General features: G+C 42.0%; 1 protein-coding gene and 1 long non-coding RNA gene across 2 annotated transcripts; one reads left to right on the top strand and one right to left on the bottom strand.

Moving 5' to 3' along the window:
- The first annotated feature begins 1,410 nt into the window (after positions 1–1,410).
- On the top strand, positions 1,411–2,608 carry LOC120657318. Its single transcript, XR_005668127.1, has 3 exons — positions 1,411–1,603; positions 1,815–1,897; positions 1,994–2,608. It is a non-coding gene; the product is annotated as an uncharacterized LOC120657318 (long non-coding RNA).
- Positions 2,609–16,265: 13,657 nt separating this feature from the next.
- LOC120710939 (protein FAR1-RELATED SEQUENCE 5-like) lies at positions 16,266–17,843 on the bottom strand. Its single transcript, XM_039996421.1, has 2 exons — positions 17,390–17,843; positions 16,266–17,263 (listed from the first exon to the last, which is right to left on the bottom strand). Exons 1-2 carry the CDS (start codon positions 17,831–17,833, stop codon positions 17,141–17,143), a joined length of 567 nt encoding a protein of 188 aa, XP_039852355.1. The 5' UTR covers positions 17,834–17,843; the 3' UTR covers positions 16,266–17,140.
- Between the last annotated feature and the right edge of the window lie 2,894 nt (positions 17,844–20,737).

Below are 20,737 nucleotides of genomic sequence, written 5' to 3'. Positions count from 1 at the left end.
GGTCGAGGCAGCAGGCCCGGGCCGGCGGCCATGCTGGCTCCATAAGCCTGCCGCTACAAGCTCTCCTGAGGTGTCAGCGGCGCTCAAGTTAAGTTCCGGACTCCTGCTAACCGGCGGCGGCACTGGTCAATCTCAGAGCTGACGAACTTGGATTAACTGCACCAGGCCACCAGCTCGTCATTGTTGGAACCTGAAGCTCAGGTCCTCATTTTCTTGGTGCAGTGTCAGGAGTTGTAGATTATCAAGGTATAGAACATTGGATTTGACGAAGAGTTACCCTCTAAACTCAGGATCCATGGTAGCCTAGCCTAGAATCTCTACCTACGATTCTTGGACCAAAAGCTGGCCTGTGAACATGGCCACGTCGCCGCCAATTCCCGTGCGTCAGATAAGCCGGACGAACGGCCAGGGTCATGCACTTCCTGAGCTTTTTACAAAAGACCCTTCTATTTAGCTGAAATCAACCCGCGGTCCAGCGAAGCACACAATCCTCGCACACCTCCCTCCTCGGCGCGAGCGGCGACGCCACGGCTCGCTGCCCGCGGCGGCGCGGCGCGCCAGGCTACCCACCGCACCGCCGTGGAGGAGGACAACGAAAGAAGAAGAGCTGCAGTGTCGAGCTGCCCGGCGGTCAGCCGCACCGAGCCACTGCGCCGCCACACCTCCCGCCGGGCCACTGCGCGCCGCCAGGGAACCACACACCGCTGATCCTCCGCGCGCCACCCCGCTCCTCCTCGTCGCGATAGGTGACGCCACGTTGGGCTGCCCGCGCCACCACGCTGCGCCGACCTACCCATCGGGCCGCCGCGGAGGAGAACGGATGAGGAGCTGCAGCGTCGACCTGCCCAACGGGCACACGCATCGAGCCGCCACGACGCCGCGCCTCCCGCCCCACGCCAGCTCGACTTTGCTCCCCTTCCTCTGCAGGCGCGCGTAGCGCCGGCTAGCGGCGTCTCCTTCTCCCCTTCCCCGCGGCTGCCGGCTCCATCGGTGACCCATGACAGACGAGAGGCGCCGGGCATCGGACGCCAAGAGCAGGAGAACCAGCGGCCCGCTTGCGCCGGCGCGGCGGAGGCAACGCCCGCGGAAGGGGATGATGCCAGCAGCGATGGCATTGAGATCTGTTGCTTTGACAACTGCGGCGCCGGCAGTAGCTCCGTGCCCCCGAACAAATCCTACTGCTTGAGTTTCAGCTCCCGATCTCCTCCTCCCAGAGATCCAATTCCCCTTCAAATGCAATCAGAAGCAGGATCTTGGTGATGACTCGACCAGGCGTGCAGCACGGGGGCCTCCGCGCCACCGGGCAGGGGCCACGTTCGGCGCTCCAGCTCCAGCTCCCGGGCGACAGCCTAGATCCGGAGGAGCGCCACGGCGAGGTCCGCCAAACCGGCATCGCTGCGGGACGGAGCGGGCGCGGCCAACGAGCGTGGCGAGGTCCTGCTACATTAGCCACGGTGCTGGCGCTGGCGCGGGCATCGTCGGGAATCGATTTGGCATGACGATCAATTGGGGGATTTTGGCTGGGACTCTTTGGTCGTCGTCACTTTTGTTACGTTTGGTTGACTTTGTCCAACGTCGCTTCAGACTTCAGCTACCAGGCCCGGTGAGTAAACAGAATAACGACTGAATGCAGCTTTCGGTGAGAAAAAATTCGACATTTCAGTTGTTTCCTAGCATAAAAGCTTTCATGAGAAAATGAGAGATGAGACGAAAGGCAGGGAATATCTACCGCACACGCTCATATGTTGGAGAAGTCAAAATGGGCGGTGCTTCTGAACATTTGATCTCTGAAACGTGTTTCTCATCTCTGGCAGGACGACGATCATGGCGAAGGACACCTTGGTCTTGATGGATCATTTGGGGTGGAAGAAAGCACATGTCTTTGGCCACTCTATGGGTTAGTCCTCCTTGGTCTGCAACGCCTTTCAATTTTGGAAGCCTGTTTCTCAAATGTGTGATCTATAAGCTTTGACCCTGCTGCTCTTGCAACCAGGTGTACTGATTTCTTGCAAGCTAGCTGCAATAGCGCCTCACAGGCTGTGAGATGTGAGTTTTCAGACTTTATCTTGTGTTGCTGAGTCTTCGGTACCAGATTACTAAATACAACTGCAAGAATAGGAAGTGAAGCAACAAGGGTTTCAACTGCAAGAATCCATGTCTGTAGTAATCTGCCCTTTCTTGAAACCCTCAATTCGAATGCTTGAATACACATCTACTATAAATTATATTAGTATTTAGGAGAAAACATTAATTTGTCTCTGCAACCTTCTATTTCTGGTAGAGCAGTCCCAAGAGATAACATGCTAAACTTCAATCAGCATATCCCTGATGGTTGCTGCGACAAAAAAGAAAGGTGCTTTTGTTAGCTAGCTGCACGGCATGGACATGGTTAAACATCCAGTAAATGCTAAGGATCCTTGAACAAGTTGCAACTATGATTGAGCAGATGCATATCCTACTTGATCTAATAACAGCATCTAATTTTTTTCCCCTGCATCTTCACTACTTGCAACATGTGTCCATCCACTATAGTATCATTCATTCAATATTGATGTGTACACTAGCTTGTAACTACTTCCTACTATAATGAAATTTTGTCAGAGCACCAGCCCGAGCTTTTTTCACGTTCAGTTTAACTTGCACAACCTTCGCTGCAACTCTAAAGATTGGAGGATTGTACCTTTGAGAAGCAAAAATTAGGTACCACATGTTCAAGGATAGTTAAACAGTAAAACAATAGCAATAAAAATATAACAGAGCCTTCCACCAAAAAAAGAAAATATACAGACTAAATTCGAATTTTAAACATTAGCTTTGTAACTCCTTGAACATTAACCTTGGTCTTTGAGAGGAGACATGTTGCTTTCACACATTGAATGCTTGCTTCAATAATTCTTTAACTGTCACATACCATGGGATTATGATATTTTGACTACATCTTTTCTTTTTGTTATGAGTCTGGAATTAATTTCCATCCCCTCTTTAGAATATAAAATCATATATTGGTACACACTGAAATGAGCTCAAAATATTAAAAACTCTTGTACATTTCTGCTACTCATCCTCAAAAAATAAAAAGAACAATACTTGTACAAAGAATAATTCAGTTACCATTATTTGTACTCATCTAAGTATACAAAGAAAAAGAACAAAGAAAAAGAAAAAAGCTAAAGATGGCTATGCGCAGCAACGCCGCGACCATTTCTAGTAATACTCTAGGTATCCTGTCAGCACAGGTTACAGGCACAGTACAACGATTGTTGTGGCTATCTCGTCAGGTTTCGCTTCCCAATCGGGCTGGTGACCTCTATTTTTTTTAGAAAAAAGGGATCGATTTCCAAAGGAATCCGTGGCTAATGTAGTTGTTTAGTTGTGCAGGATCCTTGAACCCTAATATATTACTAAATGGGAAAAATCGTGGCATGTGCTCCATTTCCCGGCACCGGACTCCAAAAGCTAACTTTTGTCCTGTTCCTCTGATAAGCGTGATTTTAGTAAAGATATCTTGCGATCGCATTGCCCACTGGGAAGATATTGTTCCGTGCCATGTGCGGATGTGCCTGCTGCCTTCTCAGATTACGAGTTGTGTTGACGCTGACGGCCAAACGAGGGGTTTACTTGTGAATTAAAAACGTTTCATCTGGCACGGGAAGACGCATTATTATTAGTCATGGATGGGTGCGTGACGCGTTGCAGTCTTGCATCATGCACTGATAAGCAAGCAAACTGTCGTGAAGAAAATTAAATTAGTGATCAATTATTGTAATTAGTTAATTAGTAATTCATGAAGGAACCACTCCGAAAGGACAATCCCGAAGGGACCATACCGAAGGGGCATGCCCCTTCAGACTCCCTTGGTCATGTATATAAACTGTAATCTCTATCAATCAATGCAACAGATCATTCATTCTCTCGATCTCTTTCTCTCTTTCACTTTTATTCTTAACACGTTATCAGTCACGTTTGTTCTCCGTCGAGCAATTGCCATCTCGCCGAGACAACAAAACTCGTCGAATTGCTTTTGCTTCTACTGGGACTCGGCGACAACTCTCACCAAGAACAAGGGCCGCACGGCCTCTCGCACCCTGGGCATTGCTGAGCGATCAGGCATCTTGACGAGACCTCTCGCCAGAGAGTTGAAGGCGCATCGCTGAGAGAACGACGTGGTAGATTCACAGTCTCCATTGGGCAAAACACAAAGACAAAGGCAACAGCAGCCGACAGACACTCGCCGAGATATGCCTCTACGCGAACTTGAACATTGAAAAAGACAAGAGGACAGAGGCCATGAGGCCTAAACTTCGACAAGTAAGAACACTGCAATCTTACATTTCTTTGCACTGGAAACTGGCTTCCTTGTTCTTCCGCTTGGAGGCCGCCGGCACTGGACACCATGCCGGAACGGCTGTTTCTACAGACGCCATGGCTATTGTTCTGCAGGACGCCATGGCCAAAGTGGCCTCACTCACCACCAATGCCTCCACTGAGCGCACTCGAATTGCTGCCAACATAGCCATCGACTTCGTCGAACACACTGGGGTATGCTGTCCGCGCATCCATGACCGGCGTTGGCCGCAGCAGCGACGGCGCCCTCGGCACCCGATCCCCCTACACCGGCCATGGCATCAGCGGCGCCAGCGCCTCCACCGCCATCGGCGGCGGTTCTCGCGACGACGCAGGCCTCCCCATCCTCGCAAACGGAGGCCACGGAACACCGTCCGAATCTCCGACCGGCATAAGCCGGCGCACAAGGCGGCGGGTGCGGCGCAGAACAAGCAGAGGGGAGATGGAGGAAGCGGCCCCCGGCCACACCAGGGTGGGCGACTGGCAACACCGGCGTCCCGCAGGGCGTGCGCGCGGCGTTCGACAGGCAAGGAGGAGGCGGCACAGCCGCACAGGCCATCAGGCGGCGGCGGCGGTTCCAGGGAGCGGCGGCGGTGCCCCTCTGCCCTTTCACTCGGGCAGCCTGACCGATAGCAGGCCGGCGCGCCTAATCGGCCAACAGGCCGAGCCCTCCTCTTTCTCTCTGCAAAATTGTAATAAGGCCCCTAGAACGTTATCTATTCATGTTTTTAGATATTTCAGTTCTGTATATTTTTATTTGAGGCCTTAGATTGTTCTGTTTTAGTCTTTAGACTATTCTGAATTTGCATAATTATTGTAAATAGTTATCTAGACTATCAAGTTAAGAATTTGTCACCAATGTAACATAGATGTTATGATTACCGCAGTAATTGTACATATATTTGATCCGTAGATCTCACATTGGTTATGCAAATATTATTTAAACAATCTTTTCATGTGCTATTTAATTTATTTGTATCATTACAAATTTGGCACTTAATTTACACTCTACATCATGTAGAGATGTGCAAAATTAAAACTAAGGTATATAAATATGAAATTTTTGGAAAAAACACAAGATAATGGAGACCTTGGCATCGGCTGCGATAAATTCTTTAAGAATTTATTTGACCTGAGATCATGCTTTTAGAAAGCAAGTTACTTGTCCATTACTAAAGGTCTACATCTTATGATGATTACCTATAATGTGTATATCCAAATTATTCAATACAAATTCAATTTGTATAAATTGAGACTATCAAGTCATTTGTTCCTGCAGAAAAACCATAAAAAATAGTTGCACTATTGCATAACCATACCTTAAATTGTGATTCAAGAATCATCTTGATTTCATTATTTTGCATAGATTTACACACATATAAATTTTAATTTACCGTAGTAAATAAATCATATACATGATCTTTCATGTAGCAAAATGGCTAATCTAGTCAAATAAATATTTCACTGAAACTACAACAGACAGTCACAACTATCTGTCCTGGATTTATTGATGACATCAATAAATCTAATACACAAGCCTATGTTTCAGAAACAACCAAATAATCACATTGTTTCTTGAGACACATATTACCCATATCTCAAGATATTGGAAAAGGATCCATACAAACTTTGGGTCGCACTCAAAGAATATTATAATTAACATAGGGCAATCATTTTTTAGAAGCATGGCGCAAGTGGTCCCTACTTCGCCTTATGAACTTCAAATCTATCGCAGAATTCAATTCTGCAGTACACAAAATTTGTTGCAAACTTTATTTTTGTGATCAAATTATAGATGATGCAGAAATAATCAAAAATACATTATCTTTATTTTTTCTTTCAAATAGGTTATTGCATCAGCAATACCATCGGCAAAAATATGCCAAATATTCTGATTTCATACATGGTCTACTCCAAGTACAAAATATGATGCACTCTTAACAAAGAACCATCAACTACGCCCCGCAGGGCTCAGCACTACTATCAGAAAATAAATACAATGATCAGAATATCAAAATAAAATTTGATGGCATGAAATTCAAAATGAATTTCAAGGAAACACCAATAAATATCACAAATATAAGGGTCCTAACAAAGACAAAAGTATTTTTTTCAGAAAAAAAATACTCAAACATGACAACTTTCAAGTTTGTCAAACATTGTGATTGTGACAATCACATCACTAAAAATGCAACACTGCTAGACATTTGGTTTACTTATTCTTGAAATCCGCTGGTAAACAAGTTCAAGGGAACAAGTTTGAAGCACACTTCAGCACTCGACCTACTAAAATCAGTTGCTCCAAGATGTTCCTATGGAACACAATGAAGATGTTCTAGAGAACAAAATAATGAGGTGATCCCACCACGTGGAACAACATATTGAACACTGATGATATGGTCGTGGAATTTTAATTCAACAACATATTTGGAGATAAAACCTAATCTCCATTATTCCCAGGAACTTGATACCTAGCCATATTCATATTGTGTCGTAAATATTTATTGTCAAGGATTATCCCACATGAACAATCCAAATGAAGAAAGAATCTATTTAGTGGACCTAGTCCCACTAATACTATACTTAGGGAAATTAAATACTTCCAAACTCTTACAATAGAGTAAAGGAAATTTCACACAAATCGCATGAAGCGATATTGTGATAATTGGTTTTTGGTCTAGCCATATTAATTCTCCCTATAGTTATTCAACTACTAATCGAGGATGCATTCTTGTATCCCGATTCGACTCATACTTTATTAAGTTATAAAATATCTGTCACAATACTTTCCATGTGGAAACTCATAATGACAACAATGATGAATATAAATTCATCATAAAATTGACAGATATATCAAGCAAATGCTTGAAAGAATTCCTTCAGTACATCAAATTCATAAAAATGTTGTGTACAAGATAATTTTCAGAATCTTGATATTGTCAAGATAAGGCTTCATCGCCTTAGTCATCCTAGGATATGGATGACGTAAAAATTATCAGCAATTCAATTGGTCACCACATAAATAATTCCAAAATTTCCAAATCTTCAAATTTTTGTATGCACCACATGTGCTACAGGGACATTAATCTTAAGAACATCTTATCTTAAGATCAAGGTTGAACCACTACAATTTATTAGACGCATTCAAGCAGTGGTCAATTCATCCATTTGCCGGACCATATAGGTACTTCATGGTACTTATTGATGCATCAACTAGAAGGTCCCATATGTGTTTGTTATCCACATAAAATCATGCCTCTACATGATTTATTGCTCAAATTATCAAAATAAGAGCACATTATCCGGAACACCTAATTAAATCCATCAGGATTGACAATGCCACTAAATCTCCTCAAAAGCCTTCAATTCTTATTGTATGGCTCTAGGCATTAATGTGGAACATTTTTATATGTACATACACAAATGGATTAGCCAAATCTCTTGTCAAGAGATTAATTGACAGACCATTATCAAAGAATTGCACATCACCAACATCATGTTGGCATCATATGGTATTACAAACCGTAAATTTAATTCAAATTTATTGCAGTCATAACGGTACCCTCCCCCCCATCCATTGCAGTAATTACGTGGAATCTGGCCTGCACCAAATATTTCCCATCTGCGTATCGATTATGTTTCTAACATATCGATATCACCACCACCACAACATACATCAGTGGGCGTTGAGGATCCATACAAGATATTTATCCGTCATTTATAAAATATCTTGGATCACTCATAAGGGATTAATTTATTCATTTAGAAGCCCGTATGTTGACTAGATTTTGAGGACTATTCCAGACATTAGGGAAAAAATAATACCACATATATAGAATTCCAGGAATTATAAATTATAGAAGAGTGTTATCACATTCGATCCTCATATCCACGTATACACAAATAATATCTGAACCAATAGTTCGGAACATATTATATTTGCAATATATTGCAAATAACCTGCCAAATACATTTACTCATCAAATGTGTCATCAAATAATATTCCTACAAATAAAGTGCCAGAAAGAAGTGAAATGTCACTCAACTCCCATAAGAGGAGGAGAAGTATGGTCACAAATAAATAATACAACTTATTACAAGCGTCTGCGGAAATAGGGGGAGACATCCTCCAAGACAGTAAATGCAAATCAACATCATAAATGTTGTTAGACACTTTATTTATGGATTTATTCGAATCCAAAGCCTATGAATGTTTTGCATTCAAAAGTCCAGTATATGTGCACATAATTTAGGCACTGGGTCGTGGAACGCCCTAATTCTATGGTCGTGGGAAATGACATAGAATTTAAAAGGGTTAATTTCTCACAACATATATATTGATTCTGATCAATCAATCATATTAAGACTACAAATTTGTCGACATATACTCCTATTGAAAATTAATATACACCTTTAACTGGATCCAGATCAAAAAGTCCTAGGCAGGGTGTTAACAAACACTCAAATTGGGTCAAATCAAAAGGTGGCAAATAAGGAGAAGTGCTCTCATTTTCACATAAGGAAGTATTATTTACTTCTCATAATGTTTTTTTCAAGAAAGCAAGGTCCTGAGACAATGAGAGCTTGTAGCATATGGTTTCACGCAGAGACCGAGAAACATACCATCAAGGTATGCATGAGAGTTACGTTCCCATATTCAATTATTGGCAGATCAATTGAATTTGATATATTTGGATTTATATATCCCTAGAGGATTTTGTATTCTAATCCAAAAAAAAGAAAAATCGCAACATATAATTGCATACAAGTTACTCTATGACTTGAGATAGTCAAGTTAATTGTGGTACAACTGACTAAATGAGTATTTCCTATAAAAGGATTATTCCAACTGCTATGAATGCATATGTGTGTCCATAAATAAATTCCAAGCGGAATTTTCATCATCTCAACACACAAACGTTCATTTATGACGGAATCCGAGATGAAACTTGGGTAAAACCAATTGATGTTTAAGTCTTTGACTTAAGCACATATATCAGTTTGCCAATATCCATTGGACAATCATATCCATTAGCACTTGCGTTCATTCAATCCCTAAAAATATATCAATAACCATTTAGACCCTGGGATAGAAACTAAGTGCCAATGCGCTATAGTATCGTACAAATTGCAACAGGCCTGATATTGCTTTTGTAGATACCTCACTAGCTCAAATTAGCGCAACTCCAACAATACCATACAGGTCGGAGCAAATCAGGTATCCACAGATATCTAGATGGCACAAAAGATCTTGATTTGTATTATCAAATCAAAACACAACAAATGTGGGATATCAATACTGGCTGACTAATCCCTATTATGCTAGAATATAAACTGATATCAAAGTACTAAAGTTTTATATGAATCATCAAAACAGATTCTAACGGAAAACTTTGGTCTATCATTCTGGAGCATCACATCAACATATGACTTCTATGAATGATTAAACTATGATTCCATCGAATCATTAAACATTATATATAATGATAATGGAGCTTGTAAATTTATTTACTAATACATAGCACAGCTCCAACAAAATGCCATTGAACATAAATTAAGAATATCTTCAGATATTTCCAAAGGCACAATTGATCTTGGATCTAACCAAGACAAGACCATAGTTGGTTACACTACATGTCTATTCCCCACAATCCTAGACCTAAACAGGTTTTGTAATTTTATATGGTGGAACAACTACATCTTGGAAGTCATCATAGTTGACTTTGTAGCTATATCCACTAATTATTCTGAAATAATTATATTATATGAAGTTTTTCACGTGAAATCATTTGGCTTCACAGAATGATCAACCACGTACAACTATCATGTGGCATTGGTTCAATCCTGAAACCAACAATTATCTATGAAGATAATTTGCTTGCATTTATGCAATAGAAAGCAAGCTATATAAAGGGCAACATCACTAAATACATTGCTCCTAAACTATTTTATGGGGAAATAGAAACCTTGCAAACCAAATCATGACATTTGCAAGGCTCAGGGGGAGGCTCTCTCTGAATCATAACTTATGCAACCAACCATAATCATCGGATTATATAATTGTACTCTTTTCCTAAATGAGTTTTCCTATCAAGGTTTTTCTCATATATAGGTTTTTAATGAGACAATATTTTATGTCATATCTCTATTTTCCCCACTGGGGTTTTTAAAGGGATATTCGAGACATATTATATATATCATATCTTCTGTTTTCTCATCAGAGTTTTTAAGATGATATTCAAGATATAATTTCTCTTCATATTTTTTCCATCGGGTTTTGGGGGAGAATAAGTTCAAACATGATCAGCAGATCATAATCATTCAAACTTACTATGAGTTTTCCTTCCGAGGTTTTTCTCATATAAGTTTGTAATCAATGATATTCCATATCATTTTCTTTCTCCTTATATTTTTCTCACTGAATTTTAAAAGAGTTTTTAATGGAATACCAACACATATATGTCATATCAAAATTTTCTCCTATTTTCTCAAAAGGGTTTAAGGAGTTTTTCCCATAACATATACATACATACATCTCCTGATTTTTCCCATAGGGTTTTCAAGGAGATTTTTCGATTGATTACAAGACCACAAGAAGATCAAATTGATTACAAGACCACAAAAAGAATAAATTGATCAAGGGGGAGTGTTGTGAAGAAAATTAAATTAGTGATCAATTATTGTAATTAGTTAATTAGTAATTCATGAAGGAACCACTCCGAAGGGGCAATCCTGAAAGGGCCATCCCGAAGGGGCCATACCAAAGGGGCACGTCCCTTCGGACTCCCTTGGTCATGTATATAAACTGTAATCTCTATCAATCAATGCAACAGATCATTCATTCTCTCGATCTCTTTCTCTCTTTCACTTTTATTCTTAACACAAACTATCCGCAAGAAATTAAGCCCAATGTTAGGTCGGTTAGGCCCATTTGACATTGTACAGTACAATGTACAGCTTCAGCCCAAGGTGCGACGATGTTGCTAACCCAGAAGGGGCAGTTTCCTCACCGCTGACCTTAGTTTACGTGTACAGTGGTAACGTATCGTGACTCTAATGGTATCTTCACAATCTAACTTGATCTTTATAAATTTTTAGCTTAAAATTGAATAAGATTAGAGTTTCGTCTTTAGATTATCTAGATAAAATTTTAAGATCCTTTACCACCCTAGTTATGTGTGGAGGAAGGCAGTTTTGCAGTAATCTCGAACGATGGAGAACACAGTGGCTAACACTTTCTTCGACAGGGAGCTAAACTGTGAATGAAACGGGATGAAATAGGACGATCCCAACTAAAATAATATTTATTTTTTTGCAAAGCTAAAAACTATTTAAATGAGGGACATGGCCATCCCATATAAGGAATATTTCTATGATATGCAGAACAAGCTCGTCTCTGGAAATCGAGCGGATGGACTTGTCCTAGTTCCAATGACGCTCTTCTCGCGTGTGCACGTGGACACAGGTGAGATCTGGTGGCGACTTTGGAACACGGCGGAGGAAGATGATCTCCTGTGTGGTGGTCGTGGAGCGTGAAATGGCGGAGATAACGAGAGCGAGCTCGAGACCACGTGAAATATGGCAGCGACGAGCGCAAGCAAGATCAGGTGCCGTGGGTAGGGACAAGTTCAACAAAATCAATAGCAGATAATGAAAATTGGGCAAATGGGGACTAAAGATTTTTTTTTTGAGACAAGGACTGATGATATTTCTTAGTAACGGTTGTTAGTAAAGGGGATGGCACTACTTACTAGTCATAGTTTATTTTTTTAGATGAATATTCATGTGACCAATTTGGCAATTGAGTGCATGCTTGATCTGTACATAAATACTTATTTGATGTTTGATGCTTGAGCAAAATCCAAGATCGATTCGATATGTGACTTTATGAATTTGGAAAGAGTTGCAGCAGCTCCTCCAGCCATGGCTATAGTAACGGATGCAACCTAATTAAGAGTTCTTCTTCCCTACCACGCCGCTAGATGGCTAGAGGTGGTATTGAAGTGATATGCTTCAGTTATAGATCCAGTGACCTTTAGCAATGCTTAGGACGCGACCAATTGAGCAAAATCAATAGTAGAACATGAAAAGAGGGGACTAGCTATCCCCTGAATTTATTACACCAGTAGTAACATTTTTTAGATTATGGAAAAAATTCCGGCCTTGATCATTCACACATGAATGACTACATCCAAAAAAGTTACAAGAGTTCTTAGACTCTAAATCTCAAATGACAAAATTCACAAATACAAGAATGAAAGCTATAAATCAAGATAGAAAACTAGAGGACTAAGCTTCAATCTTCTTCGTTCCCGCTTCAACCTTGCAATGTATTCACACGGCATTAATCCATCACATTTCTCGTCTGCTTGGAAACATGATGTCTGGATTATCCGTTGCTCGCTAAATCTTTCGTAAAAATACACCAAAGCTGCCCGATAAAGTCTCTGACGACATCATAATTCACCTCGCTGCCCTCTTCTTCCCATTCCTTCTCATTGTCTATCATCAAGTCCACCATGTCATCTTTTCTTGGTTCACCGGCGTCCCGACCACGCCGTCTACGCATAATCTCCTCGTCAACAATCCCATTGCCGTACCTGATCAACTCACCAAACCTCCTCAGCGCGCCTTGGAGGTCGGCGGCCGCCAAGCATGGGAAGATGTCCGCGATCGTCGGCGTGGCGAGCAGCTGCGCACCCTCCTTCACCTTGTCCTGCACCTCCCGGGTCTCCCTTCAGCGACCGTAGATACACGCCCCGAGATAGGTGATATTTGCTTGCGTGGCCAGAGAGGGAGCGGTAAACAACGCTGACATGGACGGGCGTTGGGTGATTAAAGTTGCCAGTCAAACACATAGTAGGATGCGTGTTCACACTGAGTCCGTTCCCATTTTCATCCTCCTCTCTCTTCGGCTGTCTTCCTTCTACGGCACACCAGAGAAAAAAAAAGGTAAAAGGAGGCTGGAGGCAGGCCACCCCGCCCATCGCCCAGCGCCCATCACCCACACATATGGTCCTCCTGCTGCTGCGGTGATAGTGGTGACGGAGGTGGTTCCCGGCAGCCGCAGCGGGACCCGTCCTGACCAGCCAACGGCCACCGCCGTGCTTGTCGGAGATACCCCACCCCCCGCCACCACCACCGCTCCATGGTGGATGGCCACCAGCGACATGCTGATCTGCCTGCCCGGAGCTCCAGATTGGACCAAGAATATGGAGATGTGCGACATCTGCAACCACGACCCCGAGTACCCCCCTCACCCCTATCCCCACCCAGATTCCGCTCGTTACGGTCGAGGATTCGATGTTGTCCTGTGAGATTCGATGCATTCGGACATTCGGTGCCTGACCTTCCCGGCGAGGGGGTTGTGATGACCGTCTTCTTGTGGACCTGTTTTCGTGGTGAAAATGTGTTTTTATGTCGCGAAAAGGCATGATTCTGCCATTCCAGAAATTATGGCAGGCTAATTTGAACGTGATGATACGAAACTGCTGAATGCTTCAGTTCTTAGGATGTAATCGGGGCGGCTGCCTGCTAGGATCATAGGTCGCGGTCGCCTATTCTGGTTTATGTCTACGATCAATTACCAGTCTGATCCCACCAAGGACGGTTAGATTAGTTTCTCCTGTGTCAGCGTTGACTGATAATTGGAGGATTCAGAATTACAGGTCACTGCTCCTTCATGCCTTGTTATTCATTGCTTGATTGGGTGAGGGAACAAGACCACATTATACACTTATACTGTTCTCAAGTAGAGGGGGCCCTTTGCATCCTATGTAGCTTTGATTTGCCTGGTATATTATCCCATGTCAATTGTTGATGTACAATCAGCAAAATGAACCAAAATGTCAATTTTACAATGACCAAAGTTAGTAATTAGCTAGTGATTGTTGCTAGTCAGGAAACCGTTCGTGATCCAGCACAAGTCAAATGGGTCAAGTCCAACATACGGAATTTATATTTGTCTGTTTTGAGGCTAGGAATCTGCTGCCAAGTAAACATAAGGGCATAATTTGTTTTATTTGGTTTGTAGTCAACAATTGTGACTCCGTGTCAAATAGTACACCTGACTCAAACAAATAATCTGACATTTAGGAGTCTAGCATACATACATGTACCTTTTTTCTCGGCAAAAGAATAGATTTCATTTATTTTCTTTTGGTGTTCTACTATCAGTAAGTTATTGATGCTTCGTGTCATTCTTTATAACAGGCAATCAAAAGATGTCGTGAAGGTGCTAGAAAATGAATTGGGCACAAAAATCCAAAAGTCTAAATCCTTTGTACTGACAGTGCGTATTTTCACCTTGTCATCTACTCCAAAGTGCAGTGGGTTATTGGTAACTGTTATTTTAAGATACTTTGGTTTTATATGATGTTTCTGTAAAAATATACCCTGCCTCTCTCTGCTGTCTTATACATTTGCATTTTTCTTCTGTTTTCAGATACGTTGCACTTTATATTTCCATCCTTTATCCTGTGTTTCATCGCTACCCAGTCCCAGTTACTCTCATGTAATCATCATACTCATGCATCCAGCAACACCATTAGTATTTGTTCTGTGTTTCATGGCTCATTTCTTTTTGTTATTGCATATATATGGCGTTCTTTATTATGAGTTTTTTTGGAATGATGTAGGCGGCTGGGTCACTGTATAATGAGATTTGTTGGTGTTACCTTTGACAATGGCATTATTTGGATTATATTTGATGTGAACTCCACTGTTGTATGTGTGTTGGAAGTAGCAAAGGAGCAGTTTTGTTAGCTCTGATCTAACTGAACCAGGTAACTGTGTTAATATGCATCTCACATTTTAAGCGGTTGCTTTTTAATTTTGTTTCACATATGAGGGTCTCTGTATTTTGTTTTTGTTTTTTTTTGGCTGTCTAGGTGCTTTCATGGAGTCAGAGTGATCTTTGGACTTGGTGGAAGTAGGAAAGGGAAATGTTTCCATCCTGGGAGAATATTTATTTGCTAGCAGTATGAAGTGGCAGCCTTAGGGTATCATTGAGGGAGGATTAGTGCCTGATGGTGTGCCTACGGTAGCCAATGCGGGAATGACTCAAATGCTGGACTGTACAAATGGTGTCACTATTTGTGAAGCAGGAATCGAAAAGACTGAAGTTTTGTTGCATTGGAGTCTACATTTGCTGTGATTGTTGCTGGTTGTGGAGGGGGGTTGCGTGGTCATGAAGATGGGACATTTGTTAGCAGGTTATGGGATTTGGTTTTCCACCACGAGAAAGCTTGTGATGCCGGCGAGCTTCTTATGGAGAGGCTGTGTTGCAGCGTTGTATTAACTCTAGTCCTATGAAGGAAATGTAAGTTCATATTTTATCACAAAAACATGGTCAACCTGTGTAAACTTATATATATGTTTTCAGTTTAATATATTCTAAAGTTAGCCCACCATGTGGTTGTGACCAATGCAACTGGTATTTGAATGTGAATTTTTGAGTTGGGGAGTTGCGTAGTGAAAACCATGTGTTTTATCATATTAATTTGATGGTTGGCTTGACATGGAGAAATGAATAGTATTGGGTCTAGTTTTGACTCTTTCCAGTCAAGGCGGGTTCTACTGATATCTCTATATGTCCATCAAAAAGCAGTAACTTACATGATCATGTTTTGGTGGTGCATAATAATTGGTATTGGCGGATGTACATAGATTTGTCAATGTTTGACAACACATATATATGCTTTTTAATTATTTTGTAGCGTGGTTTTTGAGAAGTTTTACTATCCAATTGTCAAGTGAATGATTGGATCATTCCCTGTGTTATGCCAGGCAGACAATTGATTCTACATTAGTCAGGAATGTATTAAATAAACTGCAACATAATAGCAACTCCTAAGAGAAGAAGTTTCATTCACGATGGAGCAATGTCAAATTGAGTAGAATGGTGGACAGTACAAGTCAAGTACATGCATAGCAATCCTAGAGGTTAATCAACACATGTACTTGCATAATGTTAAAGGGCTAGTCAATAGCATAATTATGGTTCTGATAGCCTTGTTATGTCTGATCCCCGTTTACTAATACGAGTGGGACGGGTCACTTGTACAGAATGTCTGAAATTGACCTCCTCTTCTTAGTGGGAGGGTTCTCTTCATCTGGCCAGTCCGCAACTAAAGCTGATGCGGAGTTTGCTGTTTTATTGCCGGATCTTTTTCTGCTTGCGAGCCAAGATTGTAGGCCAGTGTTTGGCGGCCTGCCACCTAGCATGGTCCGAGGTCGGCATGCTGTTGGGCGCACTTCGGCAATGGCTGCTGCTGATGTATTTGTGATATCTGCAAGGGCTGGTTCCAAGGGTGGATCCGTAGAGTCTTTCATTGCTTCCATAGCCTGATGGAATGGCTTCCTTGTTGGCAATTTCAAAAACTCTAGCGAGTAGGAGTTTTTTGCGCATATTGTCGTTATGAGCAGCCATGGTCTCCTTCGAGTCCGCTGAGAGCGAGTGTTCTAAGCCTTCTTTTGTCCATCTTCTCATTATGTTTCCAGCGGGTATCTCCTGCCTGTCAAGGTGTACAAGTACCTACCAATTTTTGGGGGAGCAATGATAATGTATTTGCTTATCTTTAATGGACAAATCACTTCTCATTTGATGCCAGATGATTGAATTTTTAAATGGATTAATTACCTTAAGTGCATGATGGCAAAGCATCCCCATATGCTCGAACAAGCCACATTGGCATGTTACCTTGGATGTGCCTTGCAATGTGACGGTGAATTCGGTTGTAGCTTCCTCAGTGTCTTGTTTTGTATAAGTCACGATATATTCAGATTCACTAATCTTTTAGGTTATGGCAAATCTCCCTGATTCGAAGAGCTCATCGTAGAATTTCTCATACATTGCCCTTGTATAAATTGTGTCAGCATGGTTTTCTATTGGGACGCCGACTCTCAGTTTGCGTGGTACCTGAACATGATCATAAGAAAAATAAACAAGCATTATTTTTAAGGCTACAAAACATTAGATTGATTCTTTTTTGGTGTGGAGATCTCTACCAGTAGGACCGGTGGTTTCATCATTTTTAGGCATTACCTGGTTTGTGACAAATGACTCCTTTGATTCCTGGTCATTTCGATCACTTTGAAATTCATTGAACTTGGCAACGAATAGGTGCATTGGCGTGGCTCGCTGGATGAATCTTTTCAACATATGGTTGGCGCTCTCACTCCTCTGTGTGCTTGTCATTCCTGCACAAAAGATACCCATGAAGTATGGTTTTGCCCATTTTTCTCGGTACTTGAATAGCCGCTTTAAGAACTTGTTCTTTGACAGCCTGTATTTTTTCACCAGAGTATCCCATGTCCTTTCAAACTTGGTTATATCTGTCTCATCAGTTACCAATTTGTTGAATTCATGCTTGAACCTTTTGTGCTTTGAGTACACCTTTCCTAGCCTGTCCTTAGCATTTTTCAGAACATGCCACCGGCACCATCTATGTCTTGTCTCTTTCATTGTTGATTTCATCACCTTAGCCATTGCTGCGCATTGGTCTGGATGGAGCAGTGGAGGAAAACTTGGTTAGATATATATCTTTATTTAGTTTAAACGAATGTATAAATTAATCGTGTTAGGATATAAATGGATTATGGGTTCCATGCAAATGGAAGAACAATTAAGCTGAAAGCGAATAATTTCCCATTTTTATTATTCAGGTGCTGTGTGCAGTGGTGCGAATGTGCAATGGGTGTTTCAGACTGGTTTACCTATTAACATGGTAATTGGTGCCTTGCCGCCCATTATGGAGATGAAATTGGCAAATGCCCACTCGAAGTCTGCTGTTGTCTCTGATGTTAGGAGCAGCCCACCAAGAACGATAGATTGGAAGTGATTGTTAATACCCATGAATAGACCAAATGGTAGGATGTACAGGTTTGTGCGGTATGTGGTGTCAAAGGTTCTGGCATCACCAAAACTAGAGTAGTCCATCCTATTCTTCCCTGTGCACCACAACATTGATTTTAGCCTTCCATCTGCGTCGAGTTGAAACCTGACCTCCAATCCTGGGTCAGTCTCCTTCATGGTTTCTAGGAGCTTTAGTGTTTTGCCTATGTCATCTCGCATATTCTCCTGAGCCTTCTTTGCACATATTGATCTCACAGATTCCTTTCTCATTCGTGATCTTGAGCCCCCATCAGTTGCTCCCAATATATTGCATATTCTTCCAAGGCTGATGTTGTTCTCCCTTAACTTCTTTATGAGATCCTTTGTGCTGGGGTCTATATAGCTGTGAGATTTCCATTGCTTGTTCTCACCGTAAGCTTCTGTGAGGCAATGGTTGTGGGTGTCGTTCACTCTGCTAATATACCAGGAATGATCGCTTCGCCTGTGCAGTCTAATCATTGCCTTGCAATCTGTTCTAATCGATGCTGACCTCTTGTTCTTGTTGAGTCCCTGCAAGTGGTATTTCATAGACATAATTCAATGTATGTATTTCCCACATATGACATTTTTCTCTGCAAGTATGAGTGCTACATTGAATACTAGTTTCATCTTTCATGTTTACCTCACATGAGCAGACAATATCTAATTTTGTCTGGTACTTGCTGTCATTTTTCTTTCCTCTGCCAAATCGAACCCCAAACCCTTTTTCCCATGAGTAGAGGTTGTAGAAATCCCTCTCTTCTTCACGACTGTTGAATATTGTACCCTCGTGTGGAAAGAAGATCGCTTCACCCGGCGACGTGCGTGCACGACGCAGGGCCTTTATCATTGCTGTCTCTTCTACTGGAGCAATTCTGTAGTCTGGCCCCTCCCTTCGCGCATGTCTGAATGTGAGAATAAAAAAATGAAACTAAGGGCCATGATACTCAATTCAATTGGACTAACTTTGGAGTTGATAATTGGTGTATGGACATGAGTGGGGAGATATAGGTGTTATTGTGATGGGGTCATTTACTAGATTACAACGGTATTCTTGCAAAAATAGTATACAATAATTCAACACATTAGAGTATTATCGGTTCGACTCAGCAGGCATCCTGCTGTACTCAAATTTACCAAGAATATAATTAAGCTTTGTTTGAATGGGGAATCAAATGCAGATGAGTTCCTTTTTTTTTGCTTCCTAGAGTGTGGTGACGAATCTTACCTTTTTGGTCCTCTCGTTGGGGAGCTTGTGGAATTGTTAGGTGTTCCTGTCCTTGTACTGCAGTCCAGAGCTTGGCGGTGGCCTTGCTGAAGTTGGAGAGGGTCTTTCTGGGCAATGGCGGCAACAACGGCAACTTGTGCATCTCCTTGTTGCCAGGGGATGGTAGGTTCACCGTAGGCCGGGATTGTGATGGAACCACCAAATTAAAACTCTCAATTAAGCGTAATGGCCGTCATTTGAACACATCGGGCGCATTAGCTTAATGGTTTAATTTGACAGTCCTTTCTCAGCCCACGTCCCGATCGAAACAACACCGATAGTCCCATGCGAAGGTGAGCGCAAATGGTACAAACACGACATGCGTATGAAAATACAACGATATACACAAGACTCAACCAAAAGTTTTACAAACCAAATTTGAAACATACATAATTTACAAACTTTACATTACTGAAACTAAGGTTCGAACAGAGGTAAAAGTCTATGACTACCACACTTGTACGCCGAGGCGACCCCTAACTAAGTGTCTGGCTCCACAACCTCTCATCCCTCTGCGTCCCGACGGATGAACTTAACGCAGCAGAGACAGAAGTCTACATCTGCGTGTCCTGAAATAATGTTTCGACAAAAGCCCTGGGCAACTAATACTCAGCAAGACTTACCCGACTATTGGGTATACTTAGCCCACATATCTAGACATGCAAAGCTTTTGGCTAGTGATTCATTTTGCAGAAAAACATCTAAAAGTGGATCCTTATTTTTCAGGATTATTGCTCCAGGTTCTATATAGATTAACCATGATCTACTATTTGCATAAACCATCTAGTTCGAACATGGTAGAACATTAAGCACAAATCAAAGTAGAATCAACATATATAATATAATCCATGTTCCATCTCATATTACTACACTGTGACTCGGTGATCAAGGTGCCCATGTCCGAGAGCGACCGACGGCGAATCGATTCGATTTAACCTTTCAATGTGGACCTAACCAACACGGCACGCAAAAGCCCCGTCGGACCACACGCACCAACTTTTCCCCTCCCCGCCTCGAACTATAAAACCGCCCCACCTGCATATAGTCGGTCGAGCCCTACGAGAGACCACCAAAAGTAAACTCATGCATCCCAATTCTCCGCGGCCACTCGACTCGCCCTAAGGGGTGGGTAGAAGTTCTGTACTTTCGAAGCAAGGCAGTACTCGGCTTACCGGTTTCGACTACCTCCTACTCCCAGCATGCGGTTAGTACAATTCAAACATGACCAGCAGGGCCGACAACGGTACGGTCCT

Source organism: Panicum virgatum, chromosome 1K, assembly GCF_016808335.1.
Source record: "Panicum virgatum strain AP13 chromosome 1K, P.virgatum_v5, whole genome shotgun sequence".
In the NCBI taxonomy this organism is placed as follows: domain Eukaryota; kingdom Viridiplantae; phylum Streptophyta; class Magnoliopsida; order Poales; family Poaceae; genus Panicum; species Panicum virgatum.
The sequence above is the reverse complement of the archived record's forward strand: the minus strand, read 5'-3'. Positions and strand labels throughout refer to the sequence as shown.

Bases quoted from the DNA above. Each gene is read 5' to 3' on its own strand.
- LOC120710939 (XM_039996421.1), bottom strand. From the start codon at position 17,833: ATGGCTAAGGTGATGAAATCAACAATGAAAGAGACAAGACATAGATGG. The intron at 17,264-17,389 runs GTAATGCCTAAA...GATCATGTTCAG, and splicing joins AGTCATTTGTCACAAACCAG to GTACCACGCAAACTGAGAGT.